Source organism: Plasmodium coatneyi, chromosome 7, assembly GCF_001680005.1.
Source record: "Plasmodium coatneyi strain Hackeri chromosome 7, complete sequence".
NCBI lineage: Eukaryota > Apicomplexa > Aconoidasida > Haemosporida > Plasmodiidae > Plasmodium > Plasmodium coatneyi.
In genome coordinates, this window is record NC_033562.1 from 121,844 (window position 1) to 139,493 (window position 17,650).

The 17,650-nt window shown below is 47.8% G+C and overlaps 6 protein-coding genes across 6 annotated transcripts; 4 read left to right on the plus strand and 2 right to left on the minus strand.

Annotated features, from left to right (window-relative positions):
* Window positions 1-80: 80 nt before the first annotated feature.
* Window positions 81-792, plus strand: PCOAH_00015700 (Uncharacterized protein; the record flags this gene model as incomplete). The annotated part of the gene is made up of 2 exons (XM_020058379.1): window positions 81-467; window positions 607-792. 2 exons carry the CDS (start codon window positions 81-83, stop codon window positions 790-792), a joined length of 573 nt encoding a protein of 190 aa, XP_019914082.1.
* A 1,578-nt stretch (window positions 793-2,370) lies between these two features.
* Window positions 2,371-3,774, plus strand: PCOAH_00015710 (Organelle processing peptidase; the record flags this gene model as incomplete). The annotated part of the gene is made up of 1 exon (XM_020058380.1): window positions 2,371-3,774. One exon carries the CDS (start codon window positions 2,371-2,373, stop codon window positions 3,772-3,774), a length of 1,404 nt encoding a protein of 467 aa, XP_019913970.1.
* A 1,221-nt stretch (window positions 3,775-4,995) lies between these two features.
* Window positions 4,996-8,646, plus strand: PCOAH_00015720 (Gamma-tubulin complex subunit; the record flags this gene model as incomplete). The annotated part of the gene is made up of 1 exon (XM_020058381.1): window positions 4,996-8,646. One exon carries the CDS (start codon window positions 4,996-4,998, stop codon window positions 8,644-8,646), a length of 3,651 nt encoding a protein of 1,216 aa, XP_019914249.1.
* Window positions 8,647-8,748: 102 nt separating this feature from the next.
* PCOAH_00015730 (Uncharacterized protein) lies at window positions 8,749-12,437 on the minus strand (the record flags this gene model as incomplete). The annotated part of the gene is made up of 2 exons (XM_020058382.1): window positions 8,749-9,607; window positions 9,973-12,437. 2 exons carry the CDS (start codon window positions 12,435-12,437, stop codon window positions 8,749-8,751), a joined length of 3,324 nt encoding a protein of 1,107 aa, XP_019914144.1.
* A 978-nt stretch (window positions 12,438-13,415) lies between these two features.
* Window positions 13,416-15,058, plus strand: PCOAH_00015740 (SGT1-like protein; the record flags this gene model as incomplete). The annotated part of the gene is made up of 8 exons (XM_020058383.1): window positions 13,416-13,540; window positions 13,656-13,777; window positions 13,891-13,967; window positions 14,069-14,105; window positions 14,202-14,335; window positions 14,598-14,699; window positions 14,852-14,917; window positions 15,035-15,058. Coding segments are annotated over 8 exons (687 nt in total), but the record flags the coding sequence as incomplete, so codon positions are not given.
* A 247-nt stretch (window positions 15,059-15,305) lies between these two features.
* On the minus strand, window positions 15,306-17,604 carry PCOAH_00015750 (Uncharacterized protein; the record flags this gene model as incomplete). The annotated part of the gene is made up of 4 exons (XM_020058384.1): window positions 15,306-16,326; window positions 16,424-16,517; window positions 16,624-16,707; window positions 16,809-17,604. 4 exons carry the CDS (start codon window positions 17,602-17,604, stop codon window positions 15,306-15,308), a joined length of 1,995 nt encoding a protein of 664 aa, XP_019914017.1.
* Between the last annotated feature and the right edge of the window lie 46 nt (window positions 17,605-17,650).

Sequence of the window (17,650 nt, forward strand, 5' to 3'; positions counted from 1 at the left end):
GGGACCCAAACAAATGGGTAACGTGGGTGCGACTATCTCCCTGATCACGCATGGAAAACCCCCACTGACCCAGCCAACCCATGGAGGAAACCTTTTTTCTTCAAAACTTTGAAAACATCAACGAGGAGAGTATCCCCGCACCGCTCATCCACCACTCGGCGGACTGCCGGGAGGTTAACTCTACGCGGGGAAAGTCACGGGCAGGGACACAATCGGGGCAACGTCACTCAAATGAAGACCTAGCAGAGGGCCAAAGGGACGACCCCACCTCCCGAAAAGACAACTACCTCTGCATCAACGCGAACGCCTTCAATGGAAAGTGCTACCGCAATCAGATCCCCATCCTGGACGACATCCACCTGCACTTCACCCTGGGGGAGTCCCTGGCCTACCTCCTCAACGCATACCTGCGGAAGGGGCTCATCCAGCGACCCCTGTACAACAAACTGGTGCACTCTTTCCAAGTGGTAAGTCCTGTGTGTAACACGCCGCGACCAGCGAATCAGCGAATCATCGAAATTGCCCGCACAGTAACTGCAACAGTTCCGTCGATCAACCGATCAACCGATGAACTGCTGAACTGCTCACCCTATTTTTCCCTTGCAGGCCATCATCGGGACGCTGCGCCAACTGAAAGAATCCAGAGGCAGCAAGTGGACCATCAAGGGAAAACTCATCAACTTTAAAAAGGAAAACAACATCCAGCTGTTCTACGTGGAAAACGCCGTGCTATCCTTCGGAAAATTTGTCTTACATGTCCCTCTGCTTAAAATGAAGTCGATCGATTTGTAGTTTTTCGCTGCAAACGGGAGGGGGGTAGGATGAATTCTTCCATTTCATGACCCCCCTCCTGTGCATGCGCGGAATATATTCCTTCCCACGTGTGAAGACGCACACCGTTTTGTCACTCCTGTTGGAGCAAACCTGTGTTGACGTTTGGTGAAGCCACCATCAGGGGGATGAACCACACACTGCTCCCACCCTCCATCATGTTAATCTTTACTCGTAACACTTTTTCGTTTTCTTTTTTTCCAATCACCTGTTGAAAAGAAGCTCAACATGGAAGACACCAAAGAAGGGATGACTCCGGGAAGGAACACCTTTCTGTAACTTTGCCCCAAATGGGAAAATACAAAAAAAAAAAATAAACAAATAAAATAAAAGAGACCTCCATCGCATACGTGGATGCAGTTCCCACATGCTAACCCGTTGACCATCTCATTTGAAAGTTCATAAAAAGAAATGCAGCTTCAATGTTCTGCGCAAACTCCCCTCACTATTAGGCTGTCTTTCCATTGCATACACAAGCAAACTGAGGTAACACAAAGATGTAGGGGGAAGGACAGATAACTACCACAGAAAAAGCACCTTCCTTCTTTTCGCAATCCTTTTTCCACTTCGAACTCAACCCTATTGAAATGAAGCCAATTGGGAACCCTCACACAAACGATGCTAGTTCAACAGGAGGACACAAGTGTGAGGCCTTTCTGTCCGTTTGTCCTTTCTGAACTCGTCTTAGCCGACTTATACCCCTATGCACTGCATACACTTTGCGTAACCACCATTCGGTCATCGGCATTCCGGCACGCTATCCGCCCCTCCCTGTTGTCCTTCTTCCCACTTGCGAGGAAGAGAGAGACAGAGACCCCGTTGGATTCCCCTCTTCTTCAGTGTGATATGACGTCAGGGTACTGCGCCTCACACAGAGGGGGAAATTCCACCCCCGCAAAAGGAGGAAGCTGCTCTGGAGGGAAATTTCATGGCGTCGCGTTTAGTATCGCCAACCTGTGTACAGCTTTCCCTACCTCTTTTCGCACATCCAGCAAATTTACCCCTTCCAATGGCCACTTTTTTTCTGCTTGTCGTATTATGACAATGACACGGCTTGTTCTCACCTCCACCCCGGATCAGCCTGTCCCCGTTCGGAGCAGCACACCAATTATTGACGCCCACTTGGGAATTTTTTTTTTTTTTTTCCACCCGGTTGCTTCTTTTGTTCATATTTTTTTTTTTTTTCTTAATCAATTGCTTTTTTATTTATTTATTTTTTTTTTTTTTTGTGCGATACATATGCTTCAATTAAATGAGGCGACCGTGTCAGCCGAAGTTGGAATGAAACTGAACGCGCTTTGAATGAGCGAGTTCGCCAACCGGTTTGTCGAGCAAAAGTCCGTTCGTTGGAACCATATTTGAATGAGTGAAATATTCCCCTTTGCATAATCCCCTGTTCGTAGCATTTTACGAACGAAAACTTTTTTTTTCTCTCTGTACCCTTTTCAATTTTAATAAATGCCTCTTTAAGAAAGCGCCCCTTTTTTAAGGTGTTCCCATTTTTGTGTGCCTCTGCCCCGTCCCCCTTCGTCGATCACCATGCTGGGGCGAACACTCCGGAGGTACAGCTCGCTGAAGAGCCTCCCGAAGGAAATCCTGAACCAACCAATCACACGCGTGACCGAGTTGCCCAACAAGCTGAAAATAGCCACCGTGAAGAGCACGTGTGAAGTTCCTACCATAGGCATCTGGATCAGTAGTGGCAGTAAGTATGAGAACAAACACAACAATGGGGTAGCTCACTTTCTGGAACACATGATATTTAAAGGGACAAACAAAAGAAACCGAATCCAACTAGAGAAGGAAATTGAAAACATGGGAGCACATCTAAATGCATATACAGCTAGAGAACAGACCAGTTACTACTGTCGGTGCTTTAAGGACGACATAAAGTGGTGCATAGAGCTGTTAAGTGACATCCTATCGAACAGTATTTTCGATGAGAACCTTATTAACATGGAAAAGCATGTCATCCTTAGAGAGATGGAAGAAGTGGAAAAGTCCAAGGATGAAGTCATTTTCGACAAGCTACACATGACCGCCTTTCGGGATCACCCCCTAGGGTACACAATTCTCGGACCAGTAGAAAATATAAAAAATATGAATCGACAGAGCATCATAAATTACATCAATACGAACTACACGTCTGACAGGATGGTTCTCTGTGCAGTGGGTGACGTGGAGCATGAACAGGTTGTAAAATTGGCTGAGCAGCATTTCAGCCATTTAAAGCCTCAATCTACTAACGTAGGTTCTACATCTAATATAGATAATGTAAAACCGTACTTTTGTGGGTCCGAAATTATCATGAGAGATGACGATTCAGGACCTAGTGCACATGTAGCTGTAGCCTTCGAAGGAGTGGACTGGAAGTCTCCCGATTCCATCACCTTCATGTTAATGCAGTGCATCATTGGTACTTACAAAAAAAGTGAAGAAGGTATCCTCCCGGGAAAACTTTCGGCCAACAGAACCGTCAACAATATTTGCAACAAAATGACCATCGGTTGTGCAGACTATTTTTCTGCATTCAACACCTGCTACAACAATACGGGATTGTTTGGGTTCTATGTACAATGTGATGAGCTAGCTGTAGAACATGCTTTGGGAGAACTCATGTTTGGAGTTACTTCCCTCAGTTATAGCATAACAGATGAAGAAGTCGAACTAGCCAAAATACAACTAAAGACGCAACTCATTAATATGTTCGAATCGTCATCCACCCTGGCAGAAGAAGTGTCCAGGCAGATTCTCGTATACGGAAGAAACATCCCCCTAGCAGAGTTCCTACTCAGGTTAGACAAAATCGACACGGAAGAAGTGAAACGCGTTGCTTGGAAACATCTGCATGACAGGGAGATAGCCGTTGCCGCCATGGGCGCACTGCACGGCATGCCCCAATACTACGACCTCAGGCAGAAGACCTTCTGGCTGAGGTACTAGTGCGGGGAAGGCTCATCTGTGCAGGAGTGCCGCCATATGTTCGGCCCTGTACCTACTTGAACCCACGTGCATCTCTCCTTTATACGCCGCGTGGCAGCCGACCAACCGGTCAACCACGGACATGCATTCATGCAACGCAGGCGTACGATCGAACGTATGCTAACGCGTAGATGTTTACATACCTAATGTGCAACGCTAAATGTAACAAACGAGAGGAACCCAACACGCTGCTGAATGGGGACGCTCCTCCCAAGGTATCCCATTCCCATAAACAAATAAAGGTCCATTCGAAAAAGGTTATTCCCCTTTTCACATTCATTCTTGCCATCCCGTAGGAGATGGTCACACCACCCAAATGGGTAACTGCGAAACGGGAAAAGGTACTCGGTTCGTCCCTACTTAGTTTACCAATCTGGAACAAACTCCATCTCCCTCCCCTATTCATACTCTAACGTAACGGCCCAGTTGACCAAACAAAGAAACGTTCTCACAATTATCCTTGTACCTGGCAGAGAATGCCTAACGGGCGAGTCTCCCTATTCGCATGCTACACGTGTGTACCTCCTCCAAAAAGGTGGAAACTCCTCATGGGCGGTTAAGAGGAAAATGAATTGTTACGATGAGCAAGTGACACATCCAAGGGAAGGTCTCCTCAATAGAACGCGCTCAAAACAATATCGGAGAAGCAGGAAAATGGGAAGGAAAAAAAAAAAAAAAAAAAAAAAAAAAAATACATAGGAGAAATCTCCAAGCGTGCCGCGCAAGGTACACGCGGAAATATAATTTCAAATTAAAGAAAAAAAAAAAAACGCAACTTGGTTAGAAGGACACGCAAGCTCTTTACAGCTTTTTCCCAGTTTCCTTTTTCATTTTCCCGACCAATGCGGAGGGAACAATGCTCCCCCTGCTGGTAGGCTAATTTACACGCACAAGCCGCACCACGCAGTGTGTACACGTAGGGAAGTTAACATACTTGTGCACTGTTGAGCTGTGCGGGGAGACGCCACGAGGGAGCCACCCAATCGGACAAACCAAACGGGTGAAAAAAAAGAATAGCGCAAAAAAAAAATTTATAAATAAAAGAAGATCAAAGGGAAGCCCCAATTTGAGGACACAACTGAACCCAAGTGATGATCAAATGGGGGAAGTAAACCAACCACACGATAAATGCTGTCCCCCCATATTTTCCCCACCGGAGTAAGCTAAACGCGGTTGGTAAAAATGAGCCTGAGCCCTAGTGGCAGCGGTGCCAACGCGCCAAGTTACGCCGGTCATGCCGGTCACCCAGGCCACCCAAGCCTTGCCAACCATGCCATCCACCCTAACCAGGGCAGCCTCGATCCCACCAACACCCACGTGTACAGGGAGGCGCTCCCCGGAAGAACCCCCCTCAATGCGGATCTGGACAGTAAAAAAAAGGAGGAGCAGTTTAAGAGTATTACCCACTTTGCCAAGTACCTCTTCTTCATCGCGAAAAAAATTGCCTACGAGGATAACCACGGGTTCAGAGGAACCACCACGCACCAAAATACAAACGACGAATTGAAGAAGGCACTTGTGAAACACCTGATCTATAAGCTGAACAAAATTCTCTCCTCACTCATAAACTTCAACGTCCTCCAATACAATGAAAACGTTAATGTAAAACAGGAGGTGGAATACCTGTGTCTAAAAAACAGTAACATCACTCTTAACAAGATAAGATTAATGTTAAGCAAATTGGAAAACAGTGGGACCAACTACAGATACGTCTTGTATATCCTGTTGAAGCTGCATAGCTTCGATGAACAGAATGGTGTGCAGGGTTCCTCTGTATTTGTCGGTCAGGCCTCCCCCCCAGGTGGGGACAACCCTTCCGTAGCAAATGCCGTGAGAAATGTGAACCCCTCTCAGGGGACAATACAACCTGAGAGACGCGAAAACGGCTCCCCCCCCGAGGGAGACAGTCATAGGTATGCCCACAACAGGGTACCTACAAACGTGGGTGTAAGTCAAAGAAAGGAAGACCCCTACAAGGAGGAACAGGGATCCAAGTTGGTAGACACAAACGGGGGGAGGCTGCAACAGCAAAGTGGGCATGATGGGAAGAGGTACTTCCAGGCCACACAGGATCGGAACAGGCACCTCCAACCCACCCCCCCAGAGGGACAACCGCACAATCAACGCACGCAAGATGGAGGCCAGTTCAGGCTGTCCATTCAGGGACAACCCGGTCGGAGTGACCCCCGTAGTGACCCCCCTCGTGACCCCCTCTGCGAAAAAAACTTCATAAACAAGAGCCTCTACGCAACGATCATTCTAAACAACAAATTTAACAACCTAGACGTGGAGGAAACCCTACTCATGAAGGATCTGATCTACCCCCTGCAAGGAATGAGTGGCCAGTACATAAAGTATGACAAGGCAGACCGTTGCTTCTATGTCTGCAACCGGAAAGTCAGTATCGGTATGCACCACCTGGTGAACAATATAAGTAGTGTGGGTCTACACTTCCGACGGATTAAGAAGATTGTTGGCGTTTCCGCTTCAGAGGGAGGTGCCACAGGGGAGGACGCTCACAGTGATGCAGACGATTGGGGGGACCTCACCGATGGGGGGGACAACAACCACCACCACGATCCAGACGAAAGGCGCCATTCTAACCAACCCCGCAGGAAAGGCAGTCTAGTCATCGACGCGCTGCACCAAATAGTACGCGAATACATCAACGAATATTACAAGCTACTCTCCTACCTTGAAAGTGACATAAACGAACACATCCATAAAAATACAGTCTACGTCGGGGTTAAGAAATTACAGCTGCGTCTGCAAGAATCGTATAAGATAATGCGGGTTCTAACAAACGTCGTGGATGAGTCCCGCAGAAGCACCGGTTGCAACTTTCTCTCCTTCCTCTACTCAAAGTCCCAAACGTACGATTATGAAGAGCAGAAAATATACCGAGCAATTCTACAGAGGTGTCTAAAGCCAATAAACGCTATTCTAAAACAATGGGTAGATAACGGTACGTTGAAGGATAAGTACCACGAAACGTTCATCTCGACGAATAAGAACGTCCCATCGGAGAAGGTATGGTGTTACAAATTCTGCCTGAACAGCAATAACATTCCTCTTTTTTTAAGTGTCAGTACGGCGAAACGGATTCTCCTGACTGGGAAAAGCGTGCACCTGCTGAACACCTTCGGGGGGGAAGGCACCCACTTCGACGAACCAACCGGGAAGACGAATCCACACCAACAGTCGGAAAGGAACCAGTCGGCCAACCAACTTCCCCACAGAATGGATCTGCACAATATGCCGACAGATGAATCACCCCCGCCAGGCGAAGTGGACGTATTTTCCATTCGTGATGTGAACACCTACGTGGAAAACATCGATCGGTATGTAAAGAAGCTTTGCATGCGAAAGAACAAGCGGCTGATTGCCATGCTGGTGAACAAATACGGGCTGTATGAGCACTTCAAGGCGTTCCGGCACTTCCTCCTTCTCGTGGATGGAGATTTCTTCGAAACGATATTCGATAACATGAAAACGGACCTATACATGGATGCAGAGGAGCTCAAACGGCACTACCTAAACAGTAAGTTGGACCTCTGCATAAAGTCCTCCTCCTTATTCACCTCCAATCAGAGAATTCTTAACAAATTAATACTTGATAAGTTCCAAGTAAAGAGAGGAGACATCGGGTGGGACGTCCTCGTCTTTGACTTCCTAGTCGAAAAACCGTTAGACATTATTTTCACGCAAAGAGTGAGGAGCATCTACAAGACCATTAATGTTCTCCTAATAAAGCTAAAAAAAATACACTACGAATTGGCAAACATCTGGTATCTATTCACCCACTTATTTAAAATTATGAGCGTAGTTTGTTACAACAATGTGTTCATTTATTGCAATATAATGCGGAATGAGATGTTCCACTTCATCCAGAACCTACTCTCCTACTTCTACTACGACGTCATCGATATGAACTGGAGGGAATTCAAGAACGTCATATTCAACTGCAATGACTTGGACCGACTAATACATGAGCACTACCAGTATATAAGTCAGATACAGTTCGACCTCTTTCTTGGGAACACCGTGGATGGTGGGGGGGTACAAAATCATCCTATCCCCCCCTCGTCTGTATCTTCTTCGACTTCATCGATCCTTTCAGATGTGGACTCCACTTCGGATGGCTACTTGAACAGCTCGTTCGGATCCCCACCCCCTGGAGGTGCAACTGACTTTGTCTATGCGCCTTCACATTTGGGTGAACCATCTGGCAAGTTCGTTCCCCTTCCTGGGGGAATTCCCCACCCGTCTAGCAAAAACGCCGAAGCGAGTTATTACACAGATGCAGTTCCCCAGACGGGTTCAACAAACAATAGAACCCACAACGTGGATAGCGAAACGCATCTCTGCATGTATAGAATCCTGGATATCATAACTCGCTTTATCAATCTCACCAGTGCGCTCATCTCTTCCGTCTGTGAAGGCTACTCAGAGATAAAACAACTCACAGATACCAAGAAGGATGACAGAACCCATACAGACAACGACATTGACTACGTCAACAATTTTATTAACACTAAGATCATTGGAGAGAAGACCATTCGGGACCTTAAGGTCCTCCTCAAATATTACAGAAACTACATCTACAAGTTTATTTGTCTCCTCCTAAGTGACAACAAGTCCCTCTGTGCACACTCCCGTGTCTCCAAACGGGACAAACTAAACTCCCACCGCCTCCTCGCCGCCCGCCTCGATTTCAACCTCTACTACGTCAACATTTCCAAACTCATGGATGGCGCCTCCCCCAAGCTGAACATCTCCAACCAGATTAAGATGATCAACCGGGGGCAGCCCACTAAGCCGCAAATCGGATAAGCAGCTAACCGGATAACCAGTTAAGAAGTTACTAGGTTACTAAGTTACTACGTTACTATGTTAAGAAGTGTACAAATGCAGGGTGCAAATCCGGGGCTGATGCTACATGCCCCCCGGACGGAGCAGCGAAAGCAACTTGGCCTCCTCCCTCACGTTTAGTGGGTAGCCCTCTGCATTTTTACGCACCCGGGGGAGGGTTCCAACATGGGTAGTCCCAACGGAAGCAGCACCGATGGAAGCAGCACCCATGGAAGCAGCACCGATGGAGGACGCGTGGCCCACTCCGGGGCGCTCTCCTGAACCCCTCTGACCAAACGCCGAAACGTTCAAATTGTTGTAGTCGTAGTGGTACAGCACATCGACGTCCTCCTTGGCGGGTTCACTCGTCTGGGCACATGGGTACCTCGGAATACGCAACGGAGAAAGCATCCTATGTTGAACGAGAAAGGAGAGCAAATTCTTCTCCTTAAAATAGATTCTAATAAAGTTCCCACGTGTTCGAATGGGTCCAATTTCGTGGAGGGACACAATGATCTGTTTTTTCATCCCCTGTGTGGTCATGAATGTGAAGGGGTACAGGAGCAGGTGTCTGTTCTTTACATCCAACACTGCCCTCAATATAACTGAGTTGCATGAGTAAAGCTGGAACGTATAGAACGCCAGCAATCCACAGGAGAGGAGGTAACCATACAAACTTGTCACCACGTCGAACTCAATTAAACAGATGCACATCGATGAGAGCAACACTCCTCCGATGAGGTACTTGTGTATCTTCTTTTTCATTTTCTCTCCTTCACATTTTTCTACATCCAGAAGAACCACTTTCGAATTGTCTCTCCCTTGGCCATACCGTTTAATGTTTAGTAAGTTGCCTTGTTCCTTCCTGTTGTGGGTGAAGAACACGTGGATCTCTCTTCGGTTGATTGCATGACGGGTCAGTTTATCACAAGGGTATCCTGTACTGCTTGTATGCAGTGGAGCGAACCACCGCTTCGTTGCCCCACGCTGTGTTAGGCGGTTCATTCTCATTTGGCACGTGTGTACATCGTTCGGGGGGGGTTCTTCCTATCTTCAGTTACTTGCGCGGTGACACTTGGGAAGTCCCCCTTTTTACCCGCTAATAATCCATTTTGGTTCCCTCGTTACTGCGCTAAACATCCATTTTTTTTTTTTTTTTTTTTTTTCTGTTCATACGTTTTTTTTTTTGTTCATATTTTTTTTTTCTTAATCGATTGCTTTTCCCGGGGGTAAGCAGCAACAGGCCAGCCAAATGGCCCCGCTGCTTCGTCACAATGACGCTACGCCGCACCTATTCACCAGCTGAACCTACGCGCAAGAACAAACGTGCAGAGGACCACTACAACCGACGTGAGTGCCGACACGCACAACACGTATAAGTAACTGTCAGCCCCGCGTGGCACCGAATAAACGTAAACCACATCCACGTAGTAATCTGCCCCCCCCTCGGAGGCATCTCCATTCGGGGGGGGCCATCTCAACATCTCTACATCATTCGCTGCGGCCACGTGTTGCCAAGGTGGATCCCCCTTGAGGACCTCATTGTAAATTATCCTCTTGCTCATAATCCTTTCGGAGTTTATTGTCCTGGCGAGGGAGTACGTGGCTAACGTCTCGGGGGGCTCCTCTCTTTTGCGGCCGATTCTACTTGGTCCACCTCCGCTCGGTTGTGCATTGCCCGGTTGTACATTGTCCTGTTGTGTATTGTCCTGTTGTGCATTGCCCCGTTCCGCATGATCCACCCTTCGGGGGGATAACACCTGCACGAAGGACACCTCACTCAGGAAGAGAAAAAAGTCCCTCGTGTGGACGCTTAGCATATCATCCCCCCCGTTAAAATAAACGTGTGTAGCATCTGCATACAGAGTGGCATTCCTCCTATGGTGACTTGTAGTGGAACTCTCCTCCCCATCTGTACACTTTAGGAACACCTTCGCGTTGGATAACATAACGGCATCGTAATCCGTGCAGGTGTTATCCCCAGAAGTGGGGGGAGTCTTTACCCCCGTGAAGTGAACTCCCTTTTTTGAGATGCTCCTCTTTAGCTGTTCTCCCTTATCACAGGGGGCAAAATACCTGCTACCAATCTGTACGTCGAAGGAGAAGGCAGCGCATTGTTGGTGGGACGACCCCTTCGTTGTTGTATCTTCCCCTGTGGTGGGTAGAGTCACCACATTTGGTGCATCCCCCTGTCCCTTCTCAGGTGACAGAGTTTCTGTAGCGAACCCACCCAGTGTGAACCCGCCAGATGAGGGTCCCCCCTGTGATAAACTCACTCTATACTTCGTCACAGCGGGGGGGGACACACTCTTGTAAGTTTCTATGTCTGCAAAGGATGCAGTCATGTGGGGGATTGCCAGTCTCTCCTTGTCCAACACAACGCCGTTCGGGTGTAGATCCAGTACAATGGCGCTGCAGTTGCGTAGAATGGATGCATCCCAAGCAGCCTCATCGCAGACCACCCGCACCGTCACCCTGCAGTCACGCTTCATACCTTCCCCCTTGAACTCCTTCTCGATGATAAGGTTAGCCACCTTCCTTTGGCATACCAGCTGGTTGGCGCCCTCCTTATACATAACATAATCACTTGCTAAATAGAGGTGGTCCCGAAACAGGGTGGGCATATAAACAACTCTGTCCTCCACCCCGATGGTGTAACTTCGTCTGGCCTTTTCGTAAGATGTGTTGCTATTTATCAGTCTGTCTGCTCTCCCCATCTGCGAAAACAAATAGGACAGAAGAAACACTCCCCTTTTGAGCCCCTCCACGTAAGTAACGTTCTCGTAACGCACTTCCTCCTTGAGCCTCCTCGAATGAGCATATATTGTCTTATTCAAAAAGGAGTTGGTAAAAAATGTCCCACCTTTAACGTCCTCACAGTGGAATTTATCCAGAAGGAACGACAAGTGGTCGACGCAGTTATTGTTCCGTGCATGCATTTCCAACGACACGGTGAACACCTCTTTGGTGAGTCCCCTTTTCAACTCATCCTTCTGCCTATGATTCTCTCCTGAGGACACCCCCTTCTCTACCTTCATCACTGTCATACTTTTAACGCACAAATTACGCACCACCCTGTGATGTAAAAGGAAGGAAAGTAAAACAGCCACTCGTTTGTCTTTCCTTCTGAGCCTTTCATGGTACAGCTCCTTCAAGTGGTCCTCAAAGTTCGTCTCTAATAAGTCCACTCTAGATAAGTAGATAATCCCCCAAATGTCCTCTCCACCTACGTGTGGTGGATCCTTTTCCCTGTTTAAACTGCTGGTCTTGCTTTTCCATTCAAGTGGTTTCCCTTCGTGGGGGTGATGGGGGTGTCCTCCCTCCAGTCTGCTTTCATCATCCCAGTCGAGTAAAACGTAATTGTGGGATAGGCAATGTTTGTTCACCTTCAGCAACCCCCCCTTAGGGAAGTGACTGAGGGGGAAGGAGCACCCTCTGTAGGTATGCTCAAGGGTATCACTACGCACATAGAGTGGGTTGGCGTTTTTCATTAACTGGACGATGTGTCTCTCCTTGGTGGTGCTCCCTGGGTGAAATGCTTTTCTTCCCCTGTGCTGATACACCTTGTGCAGGAAGTGCCTCATCACCTTTTCCTTGCTCTTTCTATAATTTTCTCTCCTCCCTTTAATAAGTGCAGTCAGTCCATTGAAGTGTTCACTTGCTTCGTACACTCCTCCACTGCTTTTCTTGTAAATGATATAATAGGGGGGCTGATCTGTCACCACATCGTATTCCCTATGCGTGAAGATCCCCTCGCAGCGTAGCTTCTTCATCCTGGCGTATGTCTTTTGTGTAAACCGAGAAGGAGTGCTGCCAAGCTGCGATGGAGTCGTCTGCAAACTGTTCCGCTGTGCGGACTTGTGCCCTCATGCACGCCAAGAAAGGGTGGTATTTGTACTCTCCGTTTGGTTGCCCCGTTTGGATGCCGCTCCCACCAAAGCGTTCATAAAGGGCTGCCCACATGAACCCCCAAAGCCTCCTCACATTTGAAGTTGTTACTCTTTCTGTCCTTCCTAGGCACTGCTCTTTCCCCCCTCCCGATAGTAAGGCGATGCAAAATTGGTCTCCCCCAAAGGGCTGGTCAATCTAAATCCATGTGCGAGAGGGGGAGAGGATGTTGTGTAGATATGCATTCGCACGGGCATACACTCATGTGCAAAGTGCAAGCGCAAGTGCAAGTGGGAAGATCCCTCCGATTGTGTGTCGACCCATGCGTACTTCCCCCTCTCGCTTTCGCTTGTTCTCTCCATGTTCCTTTTTTTTTTTTTTTTTTTTTTTTTTTTTCTCTCGCCCCTTTTGGAACAGTGACTTAGCTATCCCCTCGCAGGAGAGCAGCGTACGTTGCGCCGTGGCACTCCTCCTGTGAAGAGGATAAACGTAAAAAAAAACGCACACGTATGTATGTATTTTTTCCTGTTTGCCAATACGGAACAGCTTTACTACTTTTCACCCCCCAATTGAATGATCACCCCCTTCCCTGCCGCACAACAAACAGGTGGCTTCTCTCCCTTCTTTTTTTCTGTACACATTTGGAGGAATCCCTCCCCCCCGTCCCCTTCCTCATCCGTCCGTTTCATTGAGGAGAAAAAAAAAACAAAACGTCCCACCACCACGTCGTCACCATCATCACCAGGAGAAATGGGTTAGAGACTTCCCCTCTTCGTGTCAAACGGGGGCACGGCGTCTTATCTATGGGGTGGCAGAATGACGGCAAACCCACCTGCAAACATCCTCTCATTTGCCTTTCAGATAAGAGATCCCCCCCGGACACGAACCAACACGCGAACCACCATGCGAACCACCACGCAAGCATCCAATACGAACAGTTAGAGAAACTGAAGCAGACGAAGGTGTTGCTGAGTGAGAAGCTCATTAGGTACCTCTCCCCGACTAGTGCACTGATGTTTGTTCCCCCTTGGGTGTAGCACCTTAGCAAAGGAGTCCCACTTTAAGGCACCCCTCCATTGTGTGTTACTTTCCCCCCCCTGCAGACATGACTGGTCTCAGACGGCCGACCGCGTTTTCTTAACCCTCTACAAGAAGGGCCTCCGTGAAAGCGACTGCCTCTACTACGTCGAAGATGGTCATCTCTCATTAATCATAAAAATGGACGGTACGTCGTTGCGTCTCGTTGCGTCTTGCTGCATCTATGTGTGTTGCACCGTTCAGGCACATTCCCACTTCTCACGTCGTTTTCAATTCCTCCCTCCCCACTGCCACACACAGGGGACGAGATTTACCTCCTCGAAAAACGACTCTTCTCAAAAATAATTCCCCACCGGACCAGCCTTTCCGTAACGCCAGTAAGTCGACTTATTCGCCGTTCGTCGCAATGCAGAAGGTGTGCGTGGCGTTTGCTTAACGTGTGATCCGCCACTTGTATTGGACACTTCTCCCCCCTCAGATGAAAGTCGAAGTTACACTCGAGAAGCTCCAACCAGGTAAGCAATAGCACCCGAGAATTATACCCTCACAAGTGAGTACTTCCTACCATGTGGTATTTCCTTTTTTCTTTTTATTTTCCCCATCGGATGAAGACGTTGAATGGTCCCAACTCGAAAAACTCGAGGAAAGCGAAAAGGACAAACCGAACGGACTAGCCAAAGACAAGGAAAACCTCCTAAACCCGTTCAGTGGAAAAAGCACCCACGAGTGGGACAAGCTAACAAAGGTTGGCAAAAAAAGGAAAAAAAAAAAAAAAAAAAAAAAAACATGGACAATCAGACGAGAGGAGACGAAACGAAAAGCACACGTCGTGTCTGTGAAGTTATTCCCATGGTGGAGTGTGAGGATGGTTGACCCAATGGAGTGTGTCCCCCCCCCCCCCGTCTGATGACGCAACAGATTAGCAAAACGCGCATATGAAGTGACACTCATTCGATGGTGCCTTCTCTCATTCTTTTTTTCCGCTTCCTTCTGTCTGCCCCTCACAGTCCATAAAGGAAGACGAAGACGAGGGAAGCATCGACACCTTCTTCCGGAAAATATACAACGAGGGCGACGATGATACGAAGAGGGCCATGATCAAGTCGTTTGTAAGTGTCTTCCGTTTCGGCGCCATTGCGTTTTGGGCGCCATCCTTGGAAAAAAAAAAAAGGATTCCCAACAAGTGCAACTGCGCAAGCGTGCTTGATATGTCTGATAGTTCTCCCATTTTATTTTTTTTCTATTTTTTTCTTCTGCTCAGCAAACCTCCCGGGGAACGGTCCTATCCACAAATTGGAAAGACGTCCAGCATAAGAACTACGAACAGGTGAGCAGGATAAGCACTGATGAGAGAAGCGCTGATGGGGAGTGCACCCCCTCCAAGTTTTTCTTTTTTGGCCTTCCCCTCGTTCTTCCCCATCTCATCGTATTGCCCACCACGCAGGACAAACCGCTACCCGACGAAAAGTAAATAGTCTGAAGAATAGTTTGAAGAATAGTCTGAAGAATAGTTTGAAGAATAGTCTGAAGAATAGTCTGAAGAAGGCACCCTTTTTAACGCCGTTTTGTGCAAAAAAGGAGGGGAAAGGCAATCCATAGGAATGACGCAGTGAGAAGCCTTTTTTTCGTCAGTCTCCCCCCGTTTTACCTAACTCCGTTCGTGTAATAATGTGATGTCTCCACTTGGGTGTATTTCACCCACGCCCACTGAACCACTAAAACGGGTAACTCGCATGGCGGTGGATTCTAAAGTAACCCCCGTCTCTACCCCCAACAGAAACGTAGTCACCACCCCTAGTGAGCTGCCTCGACAGTCGCTTCAAGTACTTGGGCATCTGCTCAATCTCCCCCTGATCCCGCAAAATAACAGACACGTCATATCCAATGGTCAGGCAGATATAAATGGCCACCATTACGCAGACCATTCCAAGCAGAAGGAGTAACAAAAAAATGACAATACTTAGCAGTCCTTCCATTATTCCAAAAAAGAGAGAAGGAGATATAATCACCAGTTCCTTATCCAATCCTATTGCTTCTTTCTCCTTCCGTTTGTCTTTTCCGAAGGTTGGTATTTCCTTTATGAGGACCCGTCTAGTGTGTCCCTTTCCTCCTTCAGTTGACTTTTCCGTCACATCCCTCATGTTGTCCACTTCAGCGTAGTTGTCTTCTCGACATAGGTCCTCCAGCGGGAGATACTCCTCCCCACTAGCGGAAGTACCCCCTATCCGAACAGATGTATTTTCCTTCCCTGTATTGTTATACGTATCTCTTCCGACCTCTCCTTGTAACGTCCCCGGTTCTTCCTTCTTCTCACCCGAATGGTTTGAAAAGGAGAACTCCATTCTGGACACTCCATCCTGACTTGAAGCGCCAGAGTGGGAATACGTATTATGTTCCTCCCCTTCGGAATGGGACCCCTCCTCACCTTGGCAGAAAAAGGCCCTATAAATCTTTTCCAGCATGTCCATTTTCTCGGTTTCTCCATCCTCCGGTTGGAAGCGGCTAAAAATGTCGACCTTAAGAGGGAGCTCCAACTTCCCTTCGATGAACCCAAAGTGATCGTACCGACGAGCAGTTGCACTCAGCTTGGACATTTCAAGGACGTGTTTGTTTTCGTCTGCTTCTCCTGCCCCCTGCATGTTTACCATTTGCATTATCGACAGGGCAATGGTGTGCTCGGTGGACCCTCTCTCCTCTTCGTAAAATTGAGGGCACAGCCAGTAGAACGTGTCGTTCCTAAGGTGCAGTAAAGAGGTGGACCATTCAGCGGTGGAGCATTCAGCGGTGACGAGGCGAAGTAACGAGGAGATGCAACCATGCACACTATTTTTACCCGAACGTCTTCCTGTACTCGGGGGGACAAATGTGCTGATTCTTCTCCTTCAGGGTTTTTCCCCCCCTGAGCGGTTCTTCATTCACGGGGATTTCTACCAGGAGGGAAAATCAGAATGGGGAGTAGACAAAGTTTGCAATGGGAAAGTAGACACAACGCATCAATGGATCACTTGTCCGGTAAATGTGCAACAGTCTCACTTTGCCCCGTTCCGCTTCGCAGAGTGAAGTAGTCCAAGTTCAACACGTAGTCCTTCAGGGAGGGATGCAGGAACTTGACTCGGTCTACAACATGGGGGGGAAAAACAGAGACGAGGCAGTAAAAGCGTTTTATTCGCTTCACTCGCTTTACTCGTTTCATTTGGTCGACGCTGAAGCTGACTCACCGTCCAGGACGACCTTCTCCCGTGCCGCCCCCTTTTGAAGCTCGTCCATGTTTTTTATGGGCCCCCTGTACCGCTTGTATAGGTGAATACGCTCGTTCCAAATGGTGCCGTCCTTCACATGAATGCAGTGCTCCCTCCTAATCGTCTTCTCGCATTTATTAACCCCCTCAAAGTGGAAGATGTCCTGAAGCGTTTCTTTCCCCTCGAGGCGAAAAACAACCTTGCATTTTTTGCACTTCACATTGTCTGTGTTTAGAAGGGAATACTTTTTTTTCTTTTTCAACTTAATGGCGTCACTTCGCCAGAGGGGAACATTCCTCATCGCAGAATACACCTCCAGTATGCGTTCCTTGCTCAGTTCATGCATCCTTACATTTACAAAAAAGCTATCGACCTCCTTGTGTAGAATTACCGGGCAGTCTCCATACGGAAGGACACACTCCACATGCTTGTGATTGTTGTAGACGAGCAGACATACAATACACGATAGCACCACCAACAAGACAACACAGCCATAAAAAACCATTGGAAAGTTTTTCACAACCTTCTGCTTAATAATCCTCTGCTTCACGTGGGACATCTTCACGTCTTTGTCACTCGTGTAGGTAACATACAACCGTTCATTCGACCGACCGTATCTATCCACTGTTTTTAGTTCTTTGTACCACTTGGCACATTTATACAGGCGTAGGAGCCCCCCATCAGGATCGTCTCTTCTCTTGTATATGCATTTCGAGTACCTCTTCGCAACGAAGTATTTAATCAGGACGTTGTTAATGAAGTGCCTCTCGTTCATTTTGATACGTCTCTGCTTATCACTCGGGGGGAGAGTTGTCCTTTTC